This window comes from Felis catus, chromosome B1 (assembly GCF_018350175.1).
Source record: "Felis catus isolate Fca126 chromosome B1, F.catus_Fca126_mat1.0, whole genome shotgun sequence".
Lineage (NCBI taxonomy): Eukaryota > Metazoa > Chordata > Mammalia > Carnivora > Felidae > Felis > Felis catus.
Window position 1 is genome coordinate 173,650,890 of NC_058371.1, and position 23,935 is coordinate 173,674,824.

A 23,935-nucleotide genomic window follows, 5' to 3' on the forward strand; every position below is an offset into this window, starting at 1 on the left:
TACTCGATATATTCCATCATTGTATTTGATATTGTTATGATGACATTGGTAGGAGTGTCCACCAGAATAACATTTCTGGAGAGCAATTTATTAATCATTGCCAACTTTGTAAATGCACGTAATGCACGTACAACGCTGATGCCAGAAATGTCTCCTGTGACGCACACGCACAGGTGCGCACACACAGGTTCTCCAGGAACTGTGCCGAGGCGTGCTGCCGCCAGTGCTCTGAGTAGCAAACAACTCGAGACCCTTACCCTCCAACACGCCGTTTGCAAAATGGTCGCCAGTATTTGAAAATGAGGAGATTTCACATGGAAAATTTAGGTTTCTCCTTTCTCTTACGGAGAACAAATCAGGCGATCTGGCTGCTCTGGACTTCCATTTGCACATGCTAACACCCAGCCTGCAGGGCCACTCCCTTCAGCTGCAACTGGTCCCAGTGGTCCAACAAATACAGTATTAGAGACGGTCTAGAAATTATGCTTCTTTAAAACCAGTGCTTTCTTGCTGGAGGACAGTCAGCAGTGGTGGGACCCACAGCATGCTACAGAAGGACCACACAGTTACTCAGCTGGTCTGCTTCTTACCTAACTGTACGTATCAAGTCTCTGAGCCACCGGGTTAAATCAATGTGTACAGCATCCCTTACAGCAGAGGAGTCAGGACTAGTAGAGGCTGACACAGAAGGTATTCATGACTAACTGGGGGGAGAAAGGCACGGAACAAACTACACGCATGCTATAGTCCTGTTTATGGTTTTGAAACACACTACACATACAATATGCTAGCATATGCACAGAAAATTTCTGGAAAGATACAAAATATCAGTGTTTCCTTTTCCCATGTTTCAGCAAGTTTTTTTTTTTTTACATACATATACACATACACACACTCACATGCATATATACATGTATCTATGATTCTACCACAGAGGTCACTGAAGTACGGCCAATATGTCAGGCACCTGCTTTTGTAAATAATCTTTTTTTTAACCGAGCTATGTTTGTTGTCATTCACTCGTGTTTCATCTATAGCTGCTTTCCTACCACCACAACAGTTGGGTAGTTGTAATAATACAATGGCTCACAGAGCCAACAAAATTTATTATCTGCCCTTTCAAGAAAAATGCCCAACCCCTGACCTACGGCCTCTAAAACCAGATATAGCTACAGAAGATATACCGAGTGAAGAGAAAAAATTCATGAAAACTGATAGAACTTGGCTGAATCACAAATTTCAACTCACTTGAGGTGAATTTACAATCCATTTACCTGTGAAAACAGTATTTTTTCAGGTCTTCAAAGTAGCTCTTATTGATGGAAGCACTTGGGTCATGAAGCAGTGGACTGCCATTAAGTAAAGAATCATCCCAAGCTTGAGGCCATGGCTCTAGATTTTCTTCAATAGCTTGAGAAATCCCTTTGTCATGAGGAGAGGTGATCTGAGCTCCGTTGTCCCAGTAGACCTGGAGGATGTAGGAACATATCCAGATGGCTTAGGGTCAATGGAAATAAAGCCTCTGTTACCTATACCGTAAAGGTATAGGATGCGCATAGAAGGATACAGGTGTGGAGAGAAAAAAAAAAACCAGAATGAATACCTTGTAACCATTATCTTGCTTTGGGTTATGGGAGGCAGTTATCATGATTCCAGCACAGAGTTTCAAATGCAGCACTGTGTAGGGCTGTGCAGGCAGGAAAAAAGAACCGTTTCAAACAAAGAACAGGATATACTTAGTGTGTTTATTGTATATTATTTGTATCAATGTTTCCTTTAATAAACATAAATAACGCATCATTCAATATTTTTGTGCCACACCCAAGTATACTTGCATTTCCCTTAGCGCGAACTCACGGCTCAAAACTCTAGGATGTGCACCCTAACAAGGCATGTGGGGATTTTCCTAGGTGCCTTCTTCTCATTCTGTCTTCCACTTGGTAGAGCGAGACAACTGTTCAAACAAAAAGGTCTAATCTTTCATTTCACATCCTTTTAAGCCTTCTGCTTGGGACAGAAGCGTCTGGATTCAGTTTCTCCCCTCCAATGGCATTCTCTTCTTTCCCATTTGCTTTTAGGAAACGGTGGAGGGAAATGAAGAAATGGAGACTGCTCCTGTAGCTTGCTCACTTATGTCCTACTCCAGGGTTAGAAATCCTTCTCTTGTATTTCTACTCAGCCCCCTACCTTTACAAGACTACTTCTCCAAATGGGGAGAGGGGCTGGCTTAGCCTCCCTGTGATATTGCTTTTGAGACTTCCTACACACAGGCAACCGGAGATTCTAACCATCTGCCCCCCTCCAGCCTCCCAGCAAGCATCTCTGTGGTCATTTGTCCCTTTAGGAGTTATTTTCCATCCCCGAAGCAAAGAAAAAAGGAGAACCACTCTACAGCATGGGGAAATGATCACGACACACTCCTATGATTCGTGTCTGATATAAAAATCATGGCAGTTAACACTTACATAGTACAGAAGCCCAAGGATGCTTGAACACACTGCAATCTTTCCATCAAACCATGAAATCTGAGCTATGTTTGCATGGGACATTGCGTGTGAATTGGCTTATTTACAATCTGGGAGGTGATGCACCTACCTGTCAGCTCACTAGAGAGAGGAAGCACCACACTGTGGGGCTGCCTTCTGTATTTATACGTTCTCTTCTCCACTCCATGTAAATAACTGCATTCTAAGGATGTTGTTGGCTTAATTTCTGAAAATGCATATTCTCAGCATCTGGCCCTGTTCCTAAAAGTTCTAGCTACTTAAAAACAACAGTTGTCATAGTCCCTATTGTCTTTTTCTTTAGGTTCTGCTATATTAAGGATTATATATATATATATATATATATATATATATATATATATATATATAATCTTACTAAAATATGCCAAGCATGCTTCTTGTCCTGGTCATGAATAGCGTTTAGAACGAAACATTTGTATAAAAAGTTGGCGCATCAACTTGTCAAAAATATTCGGGGTAAGGCACAGTTTGAGGTAAATTCAGATTTAGACCCAAGACATTTCCTTTGGGACCCGAGACATTGTGCCAGTGAGAAAAAGAACTACAAATCAAATGAAAACACAGATGGCCAACAAAATATTTTGCTAACTAGCTAAAATATCCTTTTAATGGTAACTAAAGGAAAACCGCACTTAGAAAAAAATCAGTTCTGGGGCACCTGGGTGGCTCAGCTGGCTAAGCGTCCGACTTCAGCTCAAGTCAGGATCTCGCGGCCCACGAGTTTGAGCCCAGCATTGGGCTCTGTGTTGACAGCACAGAGCCTGGAGCCTTCTTCGGATTCTATGTCTCCCTCTCTCTCTGCTCCCCACCTCCTCACACTCGGTCTCTCTCTCTCAAAAATAAATAAAATGTTAAAAATAAAAAAAAATAATAAAAATTTAGAAAAAAGAAAAAAATCAATTCTGACATATTGAAAGTTGAACACCATACAAATATTACTAGAATGTGGGAAAACATATCCAGAGAGATGAGAGAATGTCTGATAAATGCCAAGGGGCTCTTCTGTCACATAAATACCCAAAGCCCAAAGACTAAAATGCAGCCATGTCCCATCCCTGACCCTGTGATAGAAAATTATAAACAAAAGGGATACTTACCACAAAGGGGGTTGGGGTTATATCTGAAAAGAGGTACACAGGAATCCCTTGGGTAATAAATGTGGTTGCAGCAAGTCGGGCAAATCTGGAAATGCAGTGTGATGGGGGAGAAAGGAGAACAGGGCTGTCAGGACTGTGCATGACAGTGAAGCAGGAAATGAATGCCCGCCCTCTTCTTTAGGTTATATTTCCATTGGCATAGAACATTCAAGCTGGAGGAATCTTAGGAGTCGTCTCGTTCCACCCCTTTGTTTGACAGACATGGGACTAAGGCCAAGGAAAGCCAGAGAAGTCATCCCACGTCCAACGGCCACACAGCAGCTAAGCCAGGGCTGAGCCCAGCAGAGGGCAATTCTGCCCCCGTGGGACGTCTGCAGTGTCTGAGACATTTTTGATTGTCACTGGGGACTGGGGTACGTGCTACCAGCAGGCTAGAGGCCAAGGATGTTGCTGCACATCCTATAATGCACACAGCAGTCCCCAACAAAGAATTATCCAGCCCAGTATGAAGTCACATGTCAACAGTGCAGAGGCTGAGAAATCCCAGTCTGAAGTTATCACAATCCAGCATGAGCCACACAGACTAGCATTTGATTAGATGTTCTCATAAAACATAAGGCATATTGACATATGTATGTGAGTGTGCATGTGATGTGTGTGTGTGTGTGTGTATATATATATATATATATATATATATACACACACACACACACACACACACATATATATGGCATATATACATCTTGGCTCCATTCAGTCGTTTAAGAAAAGATTCATTTTTAATTTATTTTATTATTATTATTTTTAATATAATTTATTGTCAAGTTGGCCCTTATACAGTATATATAGTGTGCTCTTGGTTTTGGGGGTAGATTCCCATGATTGATCGCTTACATACAACACCCAGTGCTCATCCTAACAAGTGTCCTCCTCAATGCCCATCACCCATTTTCCCCTCTCCCTGCCCCCCCCCAATCAACCCTCAGTTTGTTCTCTGTATTTAAGAGACTCTTACGGTTTGCCTCCCTCCCTCTCTGTAACTACTTTTCCCCTTCCCTTCCCCCATAGTCTTCTGTTAAGTTTCTCAAATTCCACATATGAGTGAAAACATATGATATCTGTCTTTCTCTGACTGCCTTATTTCACTTAGCATAATACCCTCCAGTTCCAACCGCATTGCTGCAAATGGCAGGATTTCATTCTTTCTCATTGCCAAGTAGTATTCCATTGTATATATGAACCACATCTTCTTTATCCATTCATCAGTTGATGGACATTTAGGCTTTTTCCATAATTTGGCTATTGTTGAAAGTGCTGCTGTAAACATTGGGGTACATGTGCCCCCATGCATTAGCACTCCTGGCTATTTGGATAAATTCCTAGTAGTGCTATTGCTGGATCACAGGGTAGTACTATTTTTAACTTTTTGAGGAACCTCCACACTGTTTTCCTGAGTGCATGAACCAGTTTGCATTCCCACCAACAGTGCAAGAGAGTAAAAGAAGACTTAAATCTTTGACACTGACATTTTTCTCATCTTTCATGGTGGCTAGCTTAGGGCAGGACAGAACTGAGCATTGAATCTTTCTTCCAGCTTGCAGTGAAATATTTTATCACAATAACTGAGCAGTTTTCTTCCAAGGAACTACATTATACCATTACAGGATTAAGCAACCAGATATATATTCATTCTCTCCCCAAGTATTTCTTGAGGACCAGCCTTATCCAACACTCTTCTTGGAGCTGGGTGGGCACAAAGAGATCTCTGTGCTTTAACAACTCAAGCGTTAAAATCCTTAGGATCCACAGAAACACAAAAATGATTTTGACAGTTAAAAAAAAAAAAAAGGCCCCATACACGGAGACTCATAAAAAATAAAACTCAGCAAAAACAATATTAATAAAAGTCTGAATTAAGTCTAAACTTCATTTATTAGAATTGAAGTGACTTGACATGTTTATCATGTGTTCTGGCTGCTTTTAAAGGCGCTGACTTAAAAGGAGCAAGGGAGACACTCAGCATATACGTTACATATACAAACTAAGTTACAAATCTGCACAAGAGAGATCCAATGTGTTCTCTGCATATGCTTGACAGCTACTGTTTATGTTTCCCACCAGATATTTAAAATTGGAAGATTAAAGAATAAGTAAACAGTTCCTTACATAAAATTCTGAGACCAATCATTTCTAGCTCTTTAAGAAGTTTCCATTTACTCATCATGAAGGTTTTACCAGGTATTGGTTTAATATTTATGCTACAAGTTCTAAACATCTTGCATGTTGTAGGTGATCGAGAGCGACCCTGAGCTCCACGCCATCCCATCAAACACTGAGACGTGAACCATAAACTCATATGGCAGTCACTTCAAGGAAATGATATGGCTCCAAGGACAGAGCAAGAGATATCTGTCACTTCACTGATAACGTGAACATGTTTGAAGGATATATCAACCAGAAGCAGGATAGTCAGCCTAAAATGAAGTAATTTCAGAAGCTAAACAGGCACCGTTGGCCATATACGTGCACTGGGTGCGCTCTGGCTGGAGGATGTGACCTGCCCCTGGGGCCAGGAAAGCGCATGCTTATGCCCTAATTCTAACTGTAAATTCACGAAGTGGAAACTGACAAACTGATATTCTGGCTGATACTACATCACTCTCTTACAAACACAGGGCTACAGTTTCTCTCTTGCTTTGTTGACAAAAAACACATTTTTGAGCCTGCAGCTTAAAAGCAAAAATCTTACGTCATTCTGAGTTCAGTCTGGTGGCTGGTGTCATCTCATCTTATGCCCTGGCTATGCTCCCCTCCTCGAAGCTGCACATTGGTTCCCGTCAGTGCTTCTCTCTTAGATTAGAAACTTCTGATGGGCAAAGATTAGGACTCTATGAACTCATCCCGCACTATCTAAAGTTATGGAGACTTTTCATCAATATTAAATATTTGTATGTTCTTCCAACCTCAGAAACTACTAATACTCTTCCTCTGGAGTGACAAAACAATTCATCACAATAGGGGAAGTGATCAAGTAAAAGAGGGAGTCGAGAGCAGCGGTTGGCAATCTGTAGCCCATTTTGTAAATGAAGTTTTATTGGAACACCACCATGCCCACTCAGCATGTATAACCTACGTCTGTGCTTCTGCTCCACGCCAGAGTCGAGTAGTTGTGACAGACTGTGCAGTCCGCAGTGTGTAAAACGTTTACTACTGACCTTTTAGAAGTAAAGTTTGCTGACCGCTGGTGTCAGCTTTGTTACGCTGAAATTGCGGCTCCTTCTCTCACGTCATGATCTCAGAGCACAGAGATAAAAGCACACTTTATAGGCTGTTGCGACAATGAAAGGAGTAAACACCTGAGCGCCTAGTTCATATTCAGCACTCAAATAACTGCTATTCCCCTCATCACCGTCATCATCTGCCTTTGGCTACAAGAGGGTCCCAGCGGTTTGGAAACAATATAAGAATGCAGCTTAAAGCAGGTGTTCAAGAATGGGAAGAAGCTCCTGCGGCTTATGAATAGTGGAGGAAAAAAATGACATAAGAGGAAGAAAGCGAGAGGGAGAAATAATGTTGCCCGTTTAAAAAAATGTCTTTCATTTAGATACATATTAACTTCTAAATTGTCCAAATAATTTCATTCCCTTAAATGAAAAACCAGAATTCTTAAAGTTGCAAGGCAGAACGGACTCCTTTTTGTAGTTAAGCCATGTAGCTGACAAATGAATGCAAAGTGATTAAAAACAAACCCACCAAATACACTACAAAAAAAGGCTTCTTCGAGATCCTTAAATACCTTCTGCTGTTGCCTCCACTTGGTGGATGAGCTCGAGCATCGAAGCTAATCACAACACCTCTTTGCTTCAGGTCACTGAATTGTTTTTCCAGGTATCTGCAAAATCCCTAAAAAATATCCCACGGATAATGAAACACACTGAACAATAAGAAACTAACAGCTTCAGTTATTGTCTAACTGTATGTATCAGGTACTGTGCTAGATACTTAGTATCTATTATCGGTAACCCCCAGATCAGTTTTGCCAAGGAATCCCATTTTATGGATGGGAAAGTTAAGGCTCAGGGAGGCTTGCCGGACACATGAATAGCAGAGCCTGGATTTCTGCCTGGGTCTGGTTGCAGGCAGTATAGTGCAGGGGTTCATGAAACACACAGCATCTGTGGGCTTCATACTCCACTCTGCCACCTATGAGCAAATGACAAATCCCTTAATCGGTTGGTGCCTCAGTTTCCTGTTCTGTTTTCTAGGAAAACAACAGTACCTACCCCAAAGGGCTGTTTTAAGGATTGAATTAATATGCTAAGTGCTGACAGTCCAACACCAAGTAAGCACTATGTGTTTGCTGTTATGAACATCATTTTTATTATTTTCCTTTAAAGTCTATATTCCTCCCTTTACACTACTTCTAAAATGTCTGGGGACAGGGAGGTGTTTCAGATGTTTCAGCCTATTCGGTAACATCAGAAGGTCAAAGAAACTTAATTTGCTTTATAAGCTTTTGGCAAGCATCTGGTCTAAACCTGTTCTACTTGTGATCTTGCTTTCTAGCAAGCCAAACTTTTATGGAGGCCTTATCAGTCTAATTGCATGGCATAGCCAATTATACACATAAAAATTGTGCAGAGTTTGGGCTATTATCATCTGCCTACAATTAATGGAACATGCAATTCCTGTATCTCAGTGTGTGCAATAACCTCACATCGATCTGAAATATGAAAGATTAGAAAACAGTGAACTTTGAACTCAATAGGTTTATATCACTGGACAAAATAGGTTTTATTACAGAACAAATAGAACTCTGGCTGATTGGGTAAGAATATTACTTATTTCACTTCGACTGCAGAAAGTCTTTTTTTTTTTTTTGGTCCCCTCCCTTGAAGGAAGTCTTTTAAAAATAAATATAACTTATTTTTGGTAGGGGAGATACTTCACAGTTTTGTGGCCAGAGCAGTGCCAATTGAGAATACCTTCAGTTTTCCCCCAAAATATTGTGTTGGGCTGATCTTCTGAGTTTGAGTGATATAGGAAATAAGGACACATGTACGTTGGTTTTGTGGGTTTTCCAGAAGGTACTCAGATGCTTCTAAGGCTTCCATCAGCGACAGCACCCTCTCCCCAGCCCCACTCAACCCCTGTCCTATGGCCCCAGTGTTTAAGGGCACAAAAAGCACTCAGTGTAATCCCAGAACCCTCACAGCACCAAACTTCTTTAAAAAAAACTCTGAGGCTGGGGCACCTGGGTGACTCAGTCAGGTGAGTGTCTGACTTCAGCTCTGGTCATGATCTCCTGGGTTCATGAGTTGAAGCCCCACATTGGGCTCGATGCTGTCAGTCTATCAGTGCAGAACCCACTTCGGATCCTCTGTCTTCCTCTCCTTGCCCCTCCCCTGCTTGCATTCTCCCCAAAATAAACAAATATTTAAAAAACAAAAAACAAAAAACACTGGGGCCAGCTGAGACTAAGGATTCGAGAAAATGGCTAAGGGAAGAGGGAAAGTTTATTCTAGAGAGGACTCAGTGTGGGATCAGGGAGGTTTTCAGAACTGAAATGTTATCAAAGGACATAATAAAGGAATTCTGTACGCTTTCAAAATCTCAAACTATGAGTGGTTTGTCCTGGGAATCCTCTTTCTCTGATTTTGAAACCACTCCTAAGACTTTAAAAATGTACCTGCTGATGTCATAAAACTGTCGTACATTTAAACATCCTTGTCTCCCATTATAAATCCAGAGTAGGCTGGATAATCAGGTCAGAGTGGTGGGGACTGTAGAAGAAATTATCACAAGGGGTGGCTGGTTGAATCAGCGGACCTTTAAAGGATCTCCTCATTTCAGTTTTGTGGGATCTTAACAATCACAAGGTCTCCCCTCAGAAGGGGCCAATTCCCCTAGGGGAGGTGATGTGTGAGACAGGGCCTAAGACCTTTCTGAGGATAGATTTCATCATACTCAGAAACTAGATGTAGATGAATATAGGAGAAAAGGCTCTGAGTTCATCTTGAATCCCTTAGAACCCCCTAGCAATTAAGCCTAATGGAGACGTAACCAACTGGACTTTCCAAAGATAGCCATATGGATACATCCCATTCCCTGTGCTCCTCTAATGGGACAGTGACATTCCTCCATTGAGAGGTGGGTATCTATGTGCCCTCTCCTTGAACAGGAACAGCCTTGACGTTCTAACAAACAGAGCATGATGGGAGTGAATTTGTGTGACTTTCAAGGCTAGGTCATAAAAATCAATAGGGTTTCCACCTGTGCACACTCTCTCTGGATGCTGTCACTGGCTGCTCTCCAAGCCATACTGTAAGGAAGCCCGGGGCACACAGAACGTTCCAGCCCCAGCTTAGCTCTCAGCCAAAAGTCAGCAGTAACTGCACACGTGTGCTTGAATGAGCTCGCAGGTGATTCCAGCCTCTAAGCTGGCTCAAGGGATGCCAGGTCCAGCAGAGATGAGCTGTGCCGACTGAACTCCACCTGTATTATAGATGTGTGAGCAAAATAAATGTGGTTGTTGTTCAAAACCGCTATGTTTTGGGCGATTAGTTATACAGCCCTGGTACCTAGAGCAGAGGGTGACTTTCCCGAGAGGCACGATCCCATGCAAACCATAAACTAGAACAGGATTCCCAGGCTCGCTCCATTCTAAGCCTTCCCTCCAAGAAGATCTCAGGGAGCCCTATGGCTTACAGAAATTTGGAGCCAGGGTTCCCATGGCATACGTCCATACCCTTACACAAGACTTCCTTATTTGGGTTTCACTAGAACATGCTCAAGTCTGCCTTTTATGCTGGGAGATACATGTAAGGTACACGTAATCATTAGTCATTTTTTCTAGCCTTTTTACCTTTCAGAATTAAAGTCACCTACATTTTTTTTTTTCTCTCTCTCTCTCTTTTTTTGAGAGAGAGAGAGAACGTGAATGAGTGCACAAATACAAGTGGGGGAAGGGCAGAGGAAAAGGGAGAGAGAGAATCCCAAGCAGGCTACACGTTGTCAGTGCACAGGCCGACACAGGGCTCGATCTCACAAACCAAACCGTGAGATCATGACCTGAGCTGAAATCAAGAGTCGGGTGCTTAACCGACTGAGGCACCCAGGTGCCCCAAAGCCACCTTCATTTTTAAACAAGCATATGTAGTTGAAGAAAGAGAATAATCTGTTCTTCATTTCCCTCATAAGCAAAACTCCGGGTACTCCATGGGAGCTCTTCTGTTTCATCAAAGGATTCATGTCTATTCCTGGCAGTTGGGTGTAGACTCTGACAGTAAAATTCACAAATGAAAGCAAAGGAACTCAGCAGTAATTTCCACCTATACTACAAATTAAAATGAAATAGAATCAGCTCCCGGGTATTCTGGTAGTTAGAAACGTTTTTCAACGCTTGCACCTGCTCCACGATTGCAAAAATTACAAAACCATAAAAGTCATCAGTTTAGCAGGTGGATTGGCACTGGAATGAAAGTTCCATGAGGGAATCTGTCTGTTTGAGTCACACTGTTATATCTCCAAAGCGTGGCACAGAGTAGGCATTCAATAAATCTCTGCTGAATGAAAGGAAGAAAGGAAGGCTGTATGATTTTTTTTAATGTTTTTATTTATTTTTGACAGAGAGAAAGCGCAAGCGGGGAGAAGGCAAAGACAGAGGGGACAGAGGATAGGGAAGCGGGCTCTGCTCTGACAGCAACGAGCCCGATGCTGGGCTCGAACTTATGAACCGTGAGATCATGACCTGAGCCAAAGCCAGACACTCAACCGACTGAGCCACCTAGGCTGTATGAATTTTGTATGAATTTTGAATTTGTATGAGTTTTGTATGAATTTTGAAACAAGTTACCCCTTTAACCAACTGCACAAGCCTTACTTGACTGAGTAAATGTCCCTGTGCCTTGGCAAACCCACAAGACCCGGCCAAAATTAAAACAAATTAGGTCCCTCAAATGCAAAAGGAGCCTGGGGTTATATTAACTGAGGAGGCTTAATGCCTTAGTAGTCTATCTATAGAAGCAAACCAAAGGCCAAGCCTGTAAATGCCTAAAGGTTAAGAAATTAAAACCTAAGGACAGCTAATCACAAACTGCCTGCAAGACATTCCCAAATAAGGCAACCACTCCCAATCCGCGAATTTCCTTGCCTTGCCTCTTCCTCTCCTATGTAAGTCTTTCTTCCAGCCCCTGCCAGTGGGACGCTAACTACTTCCGGTTTGGCACTGACCAATTCAAACAGAAACGAACTCTTAAAACGTTTACCATGCCTCAGTTTTATCTTTTAACGCTGGGGATGTGTTAAGAATGACCAAGGAATATGAAAATGTGGTACCTGTGTAGTCTGGATGATGGTCAAGCCATTCATACGAGAAATTCCTGCTCCCATTGGGGCTCGAAGGCCAGCTGTCCCGAACTCCATTCGGGCCCCAAAGCATTTTTCTAGTTCTTCTTTATTCCCATCTGCAATTAGTTGTTTCACTGACTCCAAAGTTAAAGGATTCTGCAAAACAGAAATGTATACAACAGACACAGCCAGCTGAATAGCAGAATAAAAAATCTGAAATATATATTAAAAAAAAAAACTCACAATGATTGAACCTATAGAGGAATAATGTATATGTCTGAAAAGATACATATATATGTAAATATGTATACATATAATATATATACATACATATATATATATTTGAAGAGCCATATATATATGGCTTCTCAGTTTTGCAATTTGAAATATAAGTTTTTTTATTGTTAAACACAATGTTTCATTAGTTTCAGGTGTACAACACCATGACTCAATTTTTTAAAAATTATAATGTGTGATACTGTGATATGATAAGAAATACTATTTTGGTTTTGTCCCCGGCTCCTAGAACAGAGCTTCTAGAACCCTTGGCATTTCCTGAGAGGCAGGGGTGAGAGTATCTTTTGTTATTCACAATAAGCCCCTACAAACCACACCAGGAGTTTATGCTAATAGAGTGACTCCTGAGGGTGGGGCTGGTTGCCAGGGGAACCAGCTTGGGATTGGTGGGCTCGGAGATTGAGTCCACTCACCAGTGGCCAATGATTCCATCCCGCCTAGGTTAACAGAACCTCCACAAAAACTCTCAGCAACTGGATTCTGAGGCCTTCTAGGCTGGTGCACACTTGGGGTGCTGGGAGGGCAGCATCCCTGGAGAGGGCGTAGAAACTCTGCAGCCCTTCCCACACACCCTACCCTATGCAGCTTTCTCATTTGGCTGTTCCGGAGTTGTATCCTTTATAATAGAACTGGTAATAGTAAGTAAAGTGCTTTCCTGAGGGCTGTGAACGGTTCTGGTAAATTATCAAACCCGAGGAGGGGGTCTCGGGAACCCCTGATTTATCACTGGTTGGCCAGGTGACAACCTGGGGCTCTGGACTGACATCTGAAGTGGGGGTAGTTTTGTGGGATGGAGCCCCTAAGCTCGGAGAGGGAGGTCTGTGCTGACTCTGGGTAGTTAGTGTCGGAATTGAGTTACATTGTAGGATGCCCAGTTGGTATCCGTGGAGAGTTGGAAATTAACTTGCTGTGGAAAAACCACACATTTGGGGTCGGAAGTCGGAAGTGTTGTGAGTATAAGAAAATAGTTTTCTCCTTTATTTTTTTTTTTTAATTCTTTTAATGTTTACTTATTTTTGAGAGAGAGAGAAAGAGTATGAGCAGGGGTGCGGGCGGGGGCAGAGACACAGAATCCGAAGCAGGCTCCAGGCTCCGCTCTGTCAGCACGGAGCCTGATGCAGGGTTCAAACTCACAAACTGTTAGATCATGACCTGAGCAGAAGTCAGACGCTTAACCGACTGAGCTACCCAGGAGCCCCGTTTTCTCCTTTATAATATGTTATTTTTTTTGCCCATCAAGGCAAGTGCTTTTGGAGAAATGGAACGAACACATGGTTTTGGATCTAACACCCAGAATGGAATGCCAGTCACATCATCATGTACCAACTCTGTGTACTTGGGTAGCCTACTTAGCTTCTTGAATTCTCAGTTTCCTCATCTGTAAAATGGGAACAGTCTAGAACCTCCTTTACAAGGTGGTTTGGAGGTATTTTACATCAAATTAATGTAAAACATTTTTCTCTGCTTGGCATTTAGTTCATTTTCTTCCCTAATATCTTCAAATTTTCCCACAGAGTTGTGAGATTATACAATTTAAATCAAAACCTTACTGGAGCACCTGGGTGGCTCAGTCAGTTAAGCGTCCGACTTCAGCTCAGGTCATGATCTCATGACTCCTGGGTTGGAGCCCCGCGATGAAGGGCCTGCTTGGGACTCTGCCTCTCTCCCTCTCTCTCTGCCCCTCCCCCGCTCAAGCTTTTTCTCTCTTTCAAATAAATAAATAAACTTAAAAAAAACTTACTATTGTCATGTCATAATTTGTACAATTCTCTCAAATGTGACGCATGCAGTGGGTGCAAGAGACAAATAACAAAAACCCCAATTCGTCGATGGGGATCCTCAGAGGTTAAGTGACTTGCTTGAACATTGATCTAGTACTTTTTCTATTACATGAACTGTTTCAAATAGATGCTCATATGAACCATTTAAGTTCATTTTACATTGCCCTATTTTCTTTGTACAAGAGTTGCAGAAAATGTTAAGAATGGAGGAAAACGACAATCACATTAATTCCACATCAGGCTTTTAAAATAAGACTTCAGAGGAACAAGAGAGTAAGCACTTTATCTTACAGTCACGATCCAACTAAATGAACCTGCAGCCAAGATATGCCACGCCATTAAAATTTGAAATGCTATTGCAATAAAACCTTTGCTTTCAGGAATGGAGCCCACACTTCCATATTGTTCTACCTTGATTAGGATCAAGTAAAACCCCACCTTTTGGGTTAAGAGCCATAGCCGGTGATCCTAGAGCACCATCTGAGCAACCAGATTGTCAGGTGCCCTCAAGGAAGGGCTCAGATCTGGCACATCAAAGAGGTTCAATAAATATTTGCTGAGTGAATGAGAAAACACAGACTTTAAGGTCACACCCAATATCCAGTGATTCCCCTGTGTACAGGGTAGATTTGGAAAATGCCACCTGGCCTTTGATAGCCATCAAAGACCTAATAGCCTGAGAGAAACCAAAGGAGGCAGAGAGAGAAGAATACAAAGTCAAGAGGGCGGCAGAGATCAGAACCGGCCCTGAGTGTGACTAAAGCTGACAGCTGAGACACAGGGGATGAAGGCACAGTGGAAATGCAGAGGGTGCCTGCCTTGTGCAGTGTGCTGTGTCAGGCCCTCTGCACCAGTGAGGGAGTGGACAGGGTCAGCTATACAACGTGGGGGAATCAGACCAGAGGGCTTGCAGTGCCTTTGGTGGGCAGGATGTTCCCCATCCGGTGTCTGTCTCAAACCAAGGAAGACACTGAGACAGGAAGAAACAAGCAAGAGGAGCCGTAGAAATTAAAAACTAAAAAGGATAACATCCCCTTTGCCTCTACCCAGGGAAGTACTCTCTCTCCATATACAGATACAAGATCTTGCAGAAGTTAGGTTTTGACTTCTTCAAAGAGAATGTTTCATGGGTTTAAAACACAGGATCAATTATGACTTTAAAAGGATTCTACCCACCTCAAGTTACGAAGTTACCACAAATGGAAACATTTTCCCCTCCCTAAAGAATTACCAGGCTGTCTTTCCAGGAAAAGAAAAAGCCACCCAAGGAGTTGCCAATAGCATCCTGGGCGGGATGTGCTCACATTTCAAGTACAGGGGCCCTGGGGAAGGAGGAAGGCCTGGCCCCTGCTGACAGAGCTTACAATCTGCCTTCTTTCACCCTACCAGTATTTTAGGTGTCTGCTAAGACCAGTGCCCTGTGTCAGGCTCTAAAAACCATGTACGTTAGTGGAGGAGTGGACAGGCGGCACGGCTGTATAATTTGCCTGGGCCCAGTGCAAAATGAAAATGTGGGATTCCTTGTTCAACAAGTGAATTTCAAAACAGGGCAGCAGAGGATCGTACCAAGTGCTGGACCCTCCTAGAACAGGGTCGTGCCACCCAACACATGTCCTGCCTTCGAAGTCAGCCCTGGTGGGCCAGACATTAAACAAATACACTTACAAACAAGTTTTTGTGGGGTTGTTTTTTTTTTTTTTTTGGTTTGTTTTTTGTTTTGCTTTGAGCAATGCAGACCAATTAGGGAGACATAATTTATCACTGGTTGCCAGGGAAGGCCCCTCTACATAAATCACATGTAAGTTCAGGCCAGAAACAGGAGTAACAGCTTGAGAAACAAATTCAGCAGAAGAGGAAGGAACATTCCCGGGAAAACAAACAGCTTGCCCCAAGGGGCAAGTAGGAGAGTTAAAGAAGGGAGGAGGTGCTGTCTGCTGCGGGGTCTCTTTGCTCCTGCACCTAAGAGAGTGAACAGGAGAAAAGCTAGCGGTGCTGTGCTCAAGGAGTTCCCTTCTGTCATTCCAACAAAGTCGGAGACCAGAAGAAAACGCCTGAAGCCAGGCGGGCCCAATCAGGAGCACGCACGTTCTCAACCAAGCACCTGGGAGAGGTGGATGGGAATACTGCTCCCTGCAAAGTTCCCAGGAGCAAAAGGAATAGGCTGGACGGAACGATTCTGGGTTTCTGGGGATGCACAGCGTACTTCTAAAGGACGAGCCAGCGGTCCGAGTGACGCGGGCACGCGGGCACGCCCCAATTGGACGCGGCCCCGGAGCCCCGCCGAGTTCAGATCAGCTCGGGCTCGCTCTCCCTCTCCCGAACTTGGAGCCCCAGACGGCCAGAGGGCTGGCTTTGTCCGGGACAACTTTTCCGGGCTTGCCCCGGCTTTGCCACGTGCAGGCCAAACACAAGGAGGCCTGGCCACCCCAGCTTCCTCCTCTTCCGTCTTCCCGCATTTGATGAGAAAAACAACTTAGTCTTTCTGGGTTGCTGCCAAGTCATTTTACTTTATAACCCTGCTCACACCCAGAGGGATTTCCGCCCCAAGTTTTCCTTTGCTTTTCCCGGGGCATCTTTTAAATAACCACTTCGAGTTCAGCCCGGGGGAAAAGTTAGTGACCGCCGCCCTAACCACCTTATACTGGGTGCTTGCTACCCTACCTTCTCTCCGGCTCCCCGGGACGTCATACCTGGGACGGAGGACTGACCTTGCCCCGGCTCTCTGCATACCGCCCCCCTCCCCTTGAATCTGTAAGTAATACAACCAGTGAGTGGCTCTACTTCCTTTGTGTGGATGTATTGCAACCCCGCCTTGCATCAATATGCCCCGGTGGGTTCCACTTCCCCAAAGAGGAAGCCCGGCAGCTGAGGGAGCGAGCTGTGGCCTCAAGGGGGTGTCTCCCTATGACAGGTCGTAGCAGGTCGTAATCTGCATATTCGTAATTCGGTACTCCACCTCCGTTTCTCCACCGGCCGAGGGCCCTGCAGGTGCGAGCGGCCGGAGGGAAGGAAGCTCAGGCACCCGCACTCCCCGCAGGAAAGGTGGGGGCTCCTGGGGCGTGCAGAGGAACCCCACTTCTCCATCCGACGCTCCCACACCCTGTCGTCCCTCACCTTGTCCCATCGCAGCCACCGCGCAGTCTCCTGGTCCAGCCGGGTGTCCATGCCGAGACCGCAGCCTCCCGGAGCCGCCGCCGCTGCCTTCCAGGCGCTGCCAGCAGCCCAGTGGGGAAGGACTGCCCTTCCGGCCTGTCAGGGAGAGGCCCAGGAGGGGCCGGCAGGCGCGGAGGCGGGGCGGGGAGAGGCGGAGGCGGGGCCGGGAGAGGCGGAGGAGGGGCCAGGCCAGAAGGAGGCGGGGCCGGGAGAGGCGGAGGAGGGGCCAGGTCAGGCGGAGGCGGGGCCAGGAGAGGCGAAGGCGGGGCCGAGAGAAGCGGAGGAGGGGCCGGGAGAGGCGGAGGAGGGGCCAGGCCAGGCGGAGGCGGGCCGGGAGAGGCGAAGGCGGGGCCGAGAGAAGCGGAGGAGGGGCCGGGAGAGGCGGAGGCGGGACTGGGAGAACGCGCTGCTGGGAAGGGTGTGTTTTGGAGGAAAGTGATGAACTCAGTCTCCTAGCAGTTTAGCCGAGTGCCTCCGCGTGGACGGGAGTGGGGAGGGGGTGGGGGAGGAGGAGCTGGGCCGGATGAGTGGGTGGTCTGGGAGGGGGCCAGCGTAGTGGAGGGTTGGGGGGGGGAGAGGGGTGTCCGGGGTAGTGGGGGTGGGGAGGCCGTTGCTGAGACCAGGCATGCGAGAAAGTCTTTATCATCATCCTGAAAGTTCCCGAGGTCACCTCCATTCACGCAACAGCTATTCAGTGAGTTCCTAGTGTGCCCAGGCACCTTGTCAGTGCTGGGACCAAGGATGAGTAAACTCAGATAGGAGCATAAAAGTTATGTAGAAATGCTGAGGGTCACAAATAAATGAGAAAATTTTGGAAAAAGAAGAACACAGGGGGAGGATTAACATGACTAGACGGTGGAACAGAATGGAGAGTCCAGAAACAAAATTACACATGTATACACAGCTTATTTCAGAGGTGACACTGTAGAGCAAGGTGAAAGGACTTTTTATTTATTTATTTATTTATTTAATGGTGGTGGTCAACTGGATATCTAGGTAGCAAAAAGGAAAAAGAAACTTGAGCCCCTGCTTCATATCACAAACAAATACTACGCATTCCAGATCAGTTGTAGGTCTAAGTGTGAAAAGTAAAATGAAAATTCTAGAAACTAAGGTAGGAGAACATCTTCATTACTTTGGGATCACTAAACCATGAAGAAGATGCATAGAGTGAGCATGAAAAGGCATGTGCAAGAACGTTTCTAGCAGCATTATCTCTGATAGCCCCAAATTAGAAACAATTTCATGTCCATCAACAATACATTGGATAATACTGTGGTATGGTCACTCAATAATGTAACTAAATTATGATTCATACAACAATGAAAATGAACAACTGTTATACACATTATGAACAAATCTTACAAATACTAGGTTGAAAGAAGCCAGGCCTTCCCTCCCACCTCCCCCCACCCGTCCCCCACCCCCATCCCTCCAAATACTGGACCATTCCATGTATATGCCATGGTAGGATAGGTAAAACTACAGGGAAAGAAAAAAGATCAGTTGGTTACAAGAACTGGGGATAAGGAGAGGGGTTGACTACAAAGGATACAAGGGAATTTGGGGGTGAGGGAACTGTTCTGTATCTTGATTGAGGTTGTGGTAAACACAGCTCTGTTTATGAAAACTCATAGGATTACATGCTCTAAAAGGTAAATTCACTGCACACAAACTCATGGTACATATTTCAATTTTTATAAAGTTTTTTAGAAAGTAATGTTTTTAGAAAGTAATGTTTATTTACTTTTGAGAGAGACAGAATGTGAGCAGGGGAGAGGCAGAGAGAGAGGGAGACACAGAATCTGAAGCAAGCTCCTGGTTCCGAGCTGTCAGCACTGAGCCCACCGCGGGGCTCGAACTCACCGACAGTGAGATTATGACCTGAGCCGAAGTCGGATGACCAACCGACTGAGCCACCCAAATGCCCCGCATATCTCAATTTAAAAAAATCTTAATAATTAAAAACTTTAAAAAGGAGGCAAGGTTAATCAATGGATGTCAGGGGAAGTGGTGACTTTAGGAAGGAGGAGAGTGCCTTCTGGGATGTCCGGACTGTTTTATTGACCCATATAGTGGGTGCCCACATGTGTTCCTTTTGTAATAATTCACTGGGCTGACCTTATGAATTGTACATTTTCTATAGGTTCTATTTCAATTTTAAGAAGAAAACAAATATCCAGGATTTATGATATCTGTTTATAGAGACAGATTAATCATATAATTGTACCAGTTTCTACATAATTACAGACTGATACAATTGTTGGGATGGACACAAAGAAATTCCAGAAGGATGCTCATTAGGGGGCTGTCCTGCTCTGGGAGTCTTCCCTACACACATGTGGAGACATGAGGGAAGGACACGGTTAATGTTGCAGGAGGCGGTCTGGAAAATGCTTTTCAGATAGACCCTGGGAGTGTGGTCCTTCTCCTGAACCAAAAGGCCTGAGAGACTGGAGCATAGGCAAATGACAGTGAAGAAGGATGGGCAGACGGAGTGTCCCCATCTGTCAGGTTGTCTGCACATTGCCCTGCTTGGGGTTGTTTCATTCTCTCCCCCAGACCAACCTTCTTTCCAATCATGCTAGGACAGAAATTGCAGGACCCAGAGAATCAGAGACCAGGCAGTCTCACTTGCCCTTTGTTTCCCTCTCCTATGCCAAAACTCTTCCAGATGGTTGCTTCAGGGGATCTCTGTGTGCAAGGGACTTCCCCAGAGTCTCCTGTAACTGAGATGCCCGAACTGGAAGTCCCTCCAGTTCTGATAATGATGCTGCTGTGACCTGGGGCAGGTGATTCCCACACAGGACCCCAAATAACATTTGTTAGAATAATTGGAGCAGGAACAGTTCGAGCCTCCTTGTTTTGCAGACGAGGGAACAGAGACCCAAAATGTAAGCATCCTTCTCCAAGACACGCAGCTGGTCAGTGACAGAGCCACGATTCACTGCCCAGTCTCCTGACTTTCTTTTTTTTTTTCAATGTTTTTTTTTTTTTTATTTATTTTTGGGACAGAGAGAGACAGAGCATGAACGGGGGAGGGGCAGAGAGAGAGGGAGACACAGAATCGGAAACAGGCTCCAGGCTCCGAGCCATCAGCCCAGAGCCCGACGCGGGGCTCGAACCCACGGACCGCGAGATCGTGACGTGGCTGAAGTCGGACGCCCAACCGACTGCGCCACCCAGGCGCCCCCCAGTCTCCTGACTTTCTAATCCACCGTTTAATCTCCTGTTCCCTCAGCTCATTTCTGCACATGTCCATGGAAGGAAGTTTCATGAACTCTGGTAACCTGTTTCCTTGTGCTAGCAGCCAGCTGTGGTTGGAAAATAAATATTAACCATCTCTGGCATTGATAATGTTGGGTGATGCTTAAAATAATTCGATTTGTTTGTGCGTGTTCTGCTGCTGCCTAAGAGCTATTTCACACGTGGATGCCCTGTTTTCCTTGGAAGCTTTCCCAACTTCCCCAAACACCTTGTCAGTGATTCTAAAACCGACCGTTCCTTTGTATCCAACCCAGGAACAGTTATTCTAAAACTTTCTATTTTGGAAAGTTTAAAATATTTACTAAAATTGACCCCCATGTAACTATCACCAGGCCAACAATGATCATCCATGGCCAGTCTATCCACTCCCCCCTCCTATATATGTTGAAGGATATTCTCGACATCATATCATTTCATCTATAACTATTTTAGCATGTATCTCTAAAAGGTAAGGACACATTAAAAATAACCTCGAAACCATTATCTCACCCAAACTTTTTAAAGTTAAAAATCTCTTGATATCATTAAATGTGCACTTAGTATTCAAATTTTCAAGTATCTAGTAAGTACCTTCACTTTTTGTTTGTTTGCTAACAGTTTGCTTGAATCCGGAGCCAGATAATCTTGCCATTGGTTGGTAAGTCTTTTGTTATCTCTTTTAATCTATAGGTTCTGCCTCTATTTCCTTGCAATTTATTTGTTGAATAAACTGGGTTATTTGTCCTGTAGGGTTTTGCACAATCTGGGTTTTGCTGACTGGAGTCTCTCAGCACCTTCCTCTGTCACCCGTATTTCCTGTAAATTCACTTCTTTATAATCTGCTCTTCAAAATGTCTCCCTCACTAGACTGTGAGCTCCTAGAGGTGTTTTATTTATCTTTGCCTACTAGGAGGCTACCGCTGTAGGTGCCTGGCAAGTGGGTGAAGAAATGGATGAAGTCGGAAGGCTGTGTGTTCTTTCCTCATGTAGGAAAAGGGAAGGCACCAGAGTCAGGGCTGAATCTTGGTTCTCTGGGGAACACTGGGCAAACCACTTAACCTCTCTTGGCCTCAATTTCCTTATTTGTAAAACGAAGCAGTAATAGTGTCCACCTCACTGGGGGGATGTGGGTCTTAAATGAGGAAATACATATAAAATGCTTACTGTAGTGCCTTGCATAGGGTAAGCATTCAACAAGTGTCAGCTATCATTCAAAATACTGCGAACTTGAAATTCTGTATTAGTCACAATAGGCTAGGTCAAGCTGAAGGAATAAGTTAATCCCTAAATCTCAGGGCTTTGTGAAACAAAGATACAATGATTTTTTTTTTTTCTTGTTCATGTTACATGTCCAGAGTAAGTTGGTGGCTGGTATATGCCACACAGTCCCTCAGGGATCAGGATGCTTTCATCTTGTGGTTTCCTTCATCTCAATATGTGGCCTCTGCAGTTACCATGGAAGACAAAAGTGTAGCGGCCACACAATGGCTTTTAAATGCTTCTGCCTGGTAGTGACACATCACTTCGACTCAATGTTTCATTAGCTAAAACACATCATATGAACCCACTTAATTGCAAGAGTGTTGGGATGTATAGACTACCCGTGTGCCCAGGAAGGAGTGTGGATAGGAATGAGCCTTCATAGTCACTTCCACATGCTCTATGTTGCCTGTGATTGAATGTTAGCATGATCGCAAATATCAACGGTTCTGGGAGATTTGCAACAAGCAAGGAGTAATTCTCAGACAGCATTCACTTGAAATTTAGAGCAAATCACTTAATAGAACAGTCTAGTCTCCTCCATACAATAGAATGATCCTTTGTGATAGACATCAGCACGTGTGCCTCTCCTATTTTCAATCCTTCCATGGCCTCATAATGTACTTATCATAAAAAGTATCTTTTACCACGGGCTTCAAAGGTCTACTTAATCTGTCCCTGTCCTCATTTCCTGCCACATTTCTCACTGACTGCAATCAACAGCCATGCTGGCTGTTCTCTGTGCTGACACTTGACCATGTATTATTCTCCCCCAGATATCCTGATGACAATGCTCACATCTAATTCGGGCTTCTACTCAAATATCACCTTATCGGAAGGACTCTTCTCTGTAAAGTGCTGGTAAATGTTTAACTGGCTCTCTGAAATAAAAAAGGAAGAAAGAAAGAAAGAAAGAAAGAAAGAAAGAAAGAAAGAAAGAAAAAGAAAGAAAGAAAGAAAGAAAGAAAGAAAGAAAGAAAGAAAGAAAGAAAGAAAGAGGAAAAAACCATGGTTAGTATTATTTGCCCATTTCCATGGTGTAATTATACCCGCCATGGCTGATTTCAAGCTACCGTGACATCACTAAACACAGAGTTGGGAAGAAAATTTCCAACACACAGATATAATAGATGTAAATAAAGAGCATAGATGATAGTAACAAGTAGAAAAATAAATATAAATGGTGAGTGTTGAGTATTTATTACCTTTGCTTTTATTATAACGTATTTTTTTTTAACGTTCTTTCAACGTTTTATTTTTTTATTTTTGGGACAGAGAGAGACAGAGCATGAACGGGGGAGGGGCAGAGAGAGAGGGAGACACAGAATGGGAAATAGGCTCCAGGCTCCGAGCCATCAGCCCAGAGCCTGACGCGGGGCTTGAACTCCCGGACCGCGAGATCGTGACCTGGCTGAAGTCAGACGCTTAACCGACTGCGCCACCCAGGCGCCCCTATTATAACGTATTTTTACTTATAAGGTTGCACAATTTAATTTATAATAATAGCTGTTTTTAACATCTGACCAGCAAAATTCCTAAAACTTTAATAGTCAGCTCTGATGAAAGTGGTGAGAGCTGTTACCAGCACACCGTTGCCTCTCCCAAAATGGATCTCCCCCACTCTTATCCTACTTTGTTTTTCTTCAAAGTGTTTATCGGTAGCTGCCATGATATTATACATTTGATTTTAATGTTGTCTCTCTACTCTGCTATAATTAAATTCTTTTTTGTCTGAGTCCCCAGCACTTAGGACAGTGTTTGGTTCATAATAGATGTTCAATAAGTATGTGTTGAAGAATGAATCATTGGGTTCCCTTATATTCGTGAAGAAAGAAAAAAGATGGATTATAGTAATAATACAAGTTACTCCCATACAGGCCTTTTCTCTAAAACGAGCCAGCATTTCTGAATTTAAGCAAGAAAATGAAATGCTTGTCACTATTCCCTAGTGCCCCAACTCCAAGGTTGACGAGAGAATGAATAATAATCCGTCAATAGACTTTATCAGTGTACTCATTACTGGCCATAAACCTAAACAGAGCAATTATTTCTGCAGACCAGCTGGAGGTCAAAGGTCTTTCTCAGTGAAAAGATTTAAATATCTGTTATTTATGCCTATTTTCATTAAATAAATTCATGAAACTGCTTAGGTTCCTCTCATTACTTTTTTTAAATAAGTTTATTTATTTTTGAGAGAGAGAGTGAAAGAGAGAGTGCAAGCAGGGGA

At 43.8% G+C, this 23,935-nt stretch overlaps 1 protein-coding gene across 1 annotated transcript in view; it reads right to left on the minus strand.

The window, feature by feature from the left end:
* The window catches only part of PGM2 (phosphoglucomutase 2), a 39,146-nt gene extending 21,826 nt beyond the window's left edge, over nucleotides 1-17,320 (minus strand). The window contains exons 1-6 of the mRNA XM_019829651.2: nucleotides 17,164-17,320; nucleotides 11,960-12,127; nucleotides 7,419-7,525; nucleotides 3,623-3,707; nucleotides 1,604-1,687; nucleotides 1,275-1,468 (exon numbers count right to left, since the gene is read on the minus strand). Of these exons, the coding sequence (XP_019685210.1) occupies nucleotides 1,275-1,468; nucleotides 1,604-1,687; nucleotides 3,623-3,707; nucleotides 7,419-7,525; nucleotides 11,960-12,127; nucleotides 17,164-17,214 (689 nt within the window). The 5' untranslated portion in view covers nucleotides 17,215-17,320. The remainder of the gene's footprint in view (nucleotides 1-1,274; nucleotides 1,469-1,603; nucleotides 1,688-3,622; nucleotides 3,708-7,418; nucleotides 7,526-11,959; nucleotides 12,128-17,163) is intronic.
* Nucleotides 17,321-23,935: the final 6,615 nt, after the last annotated feature.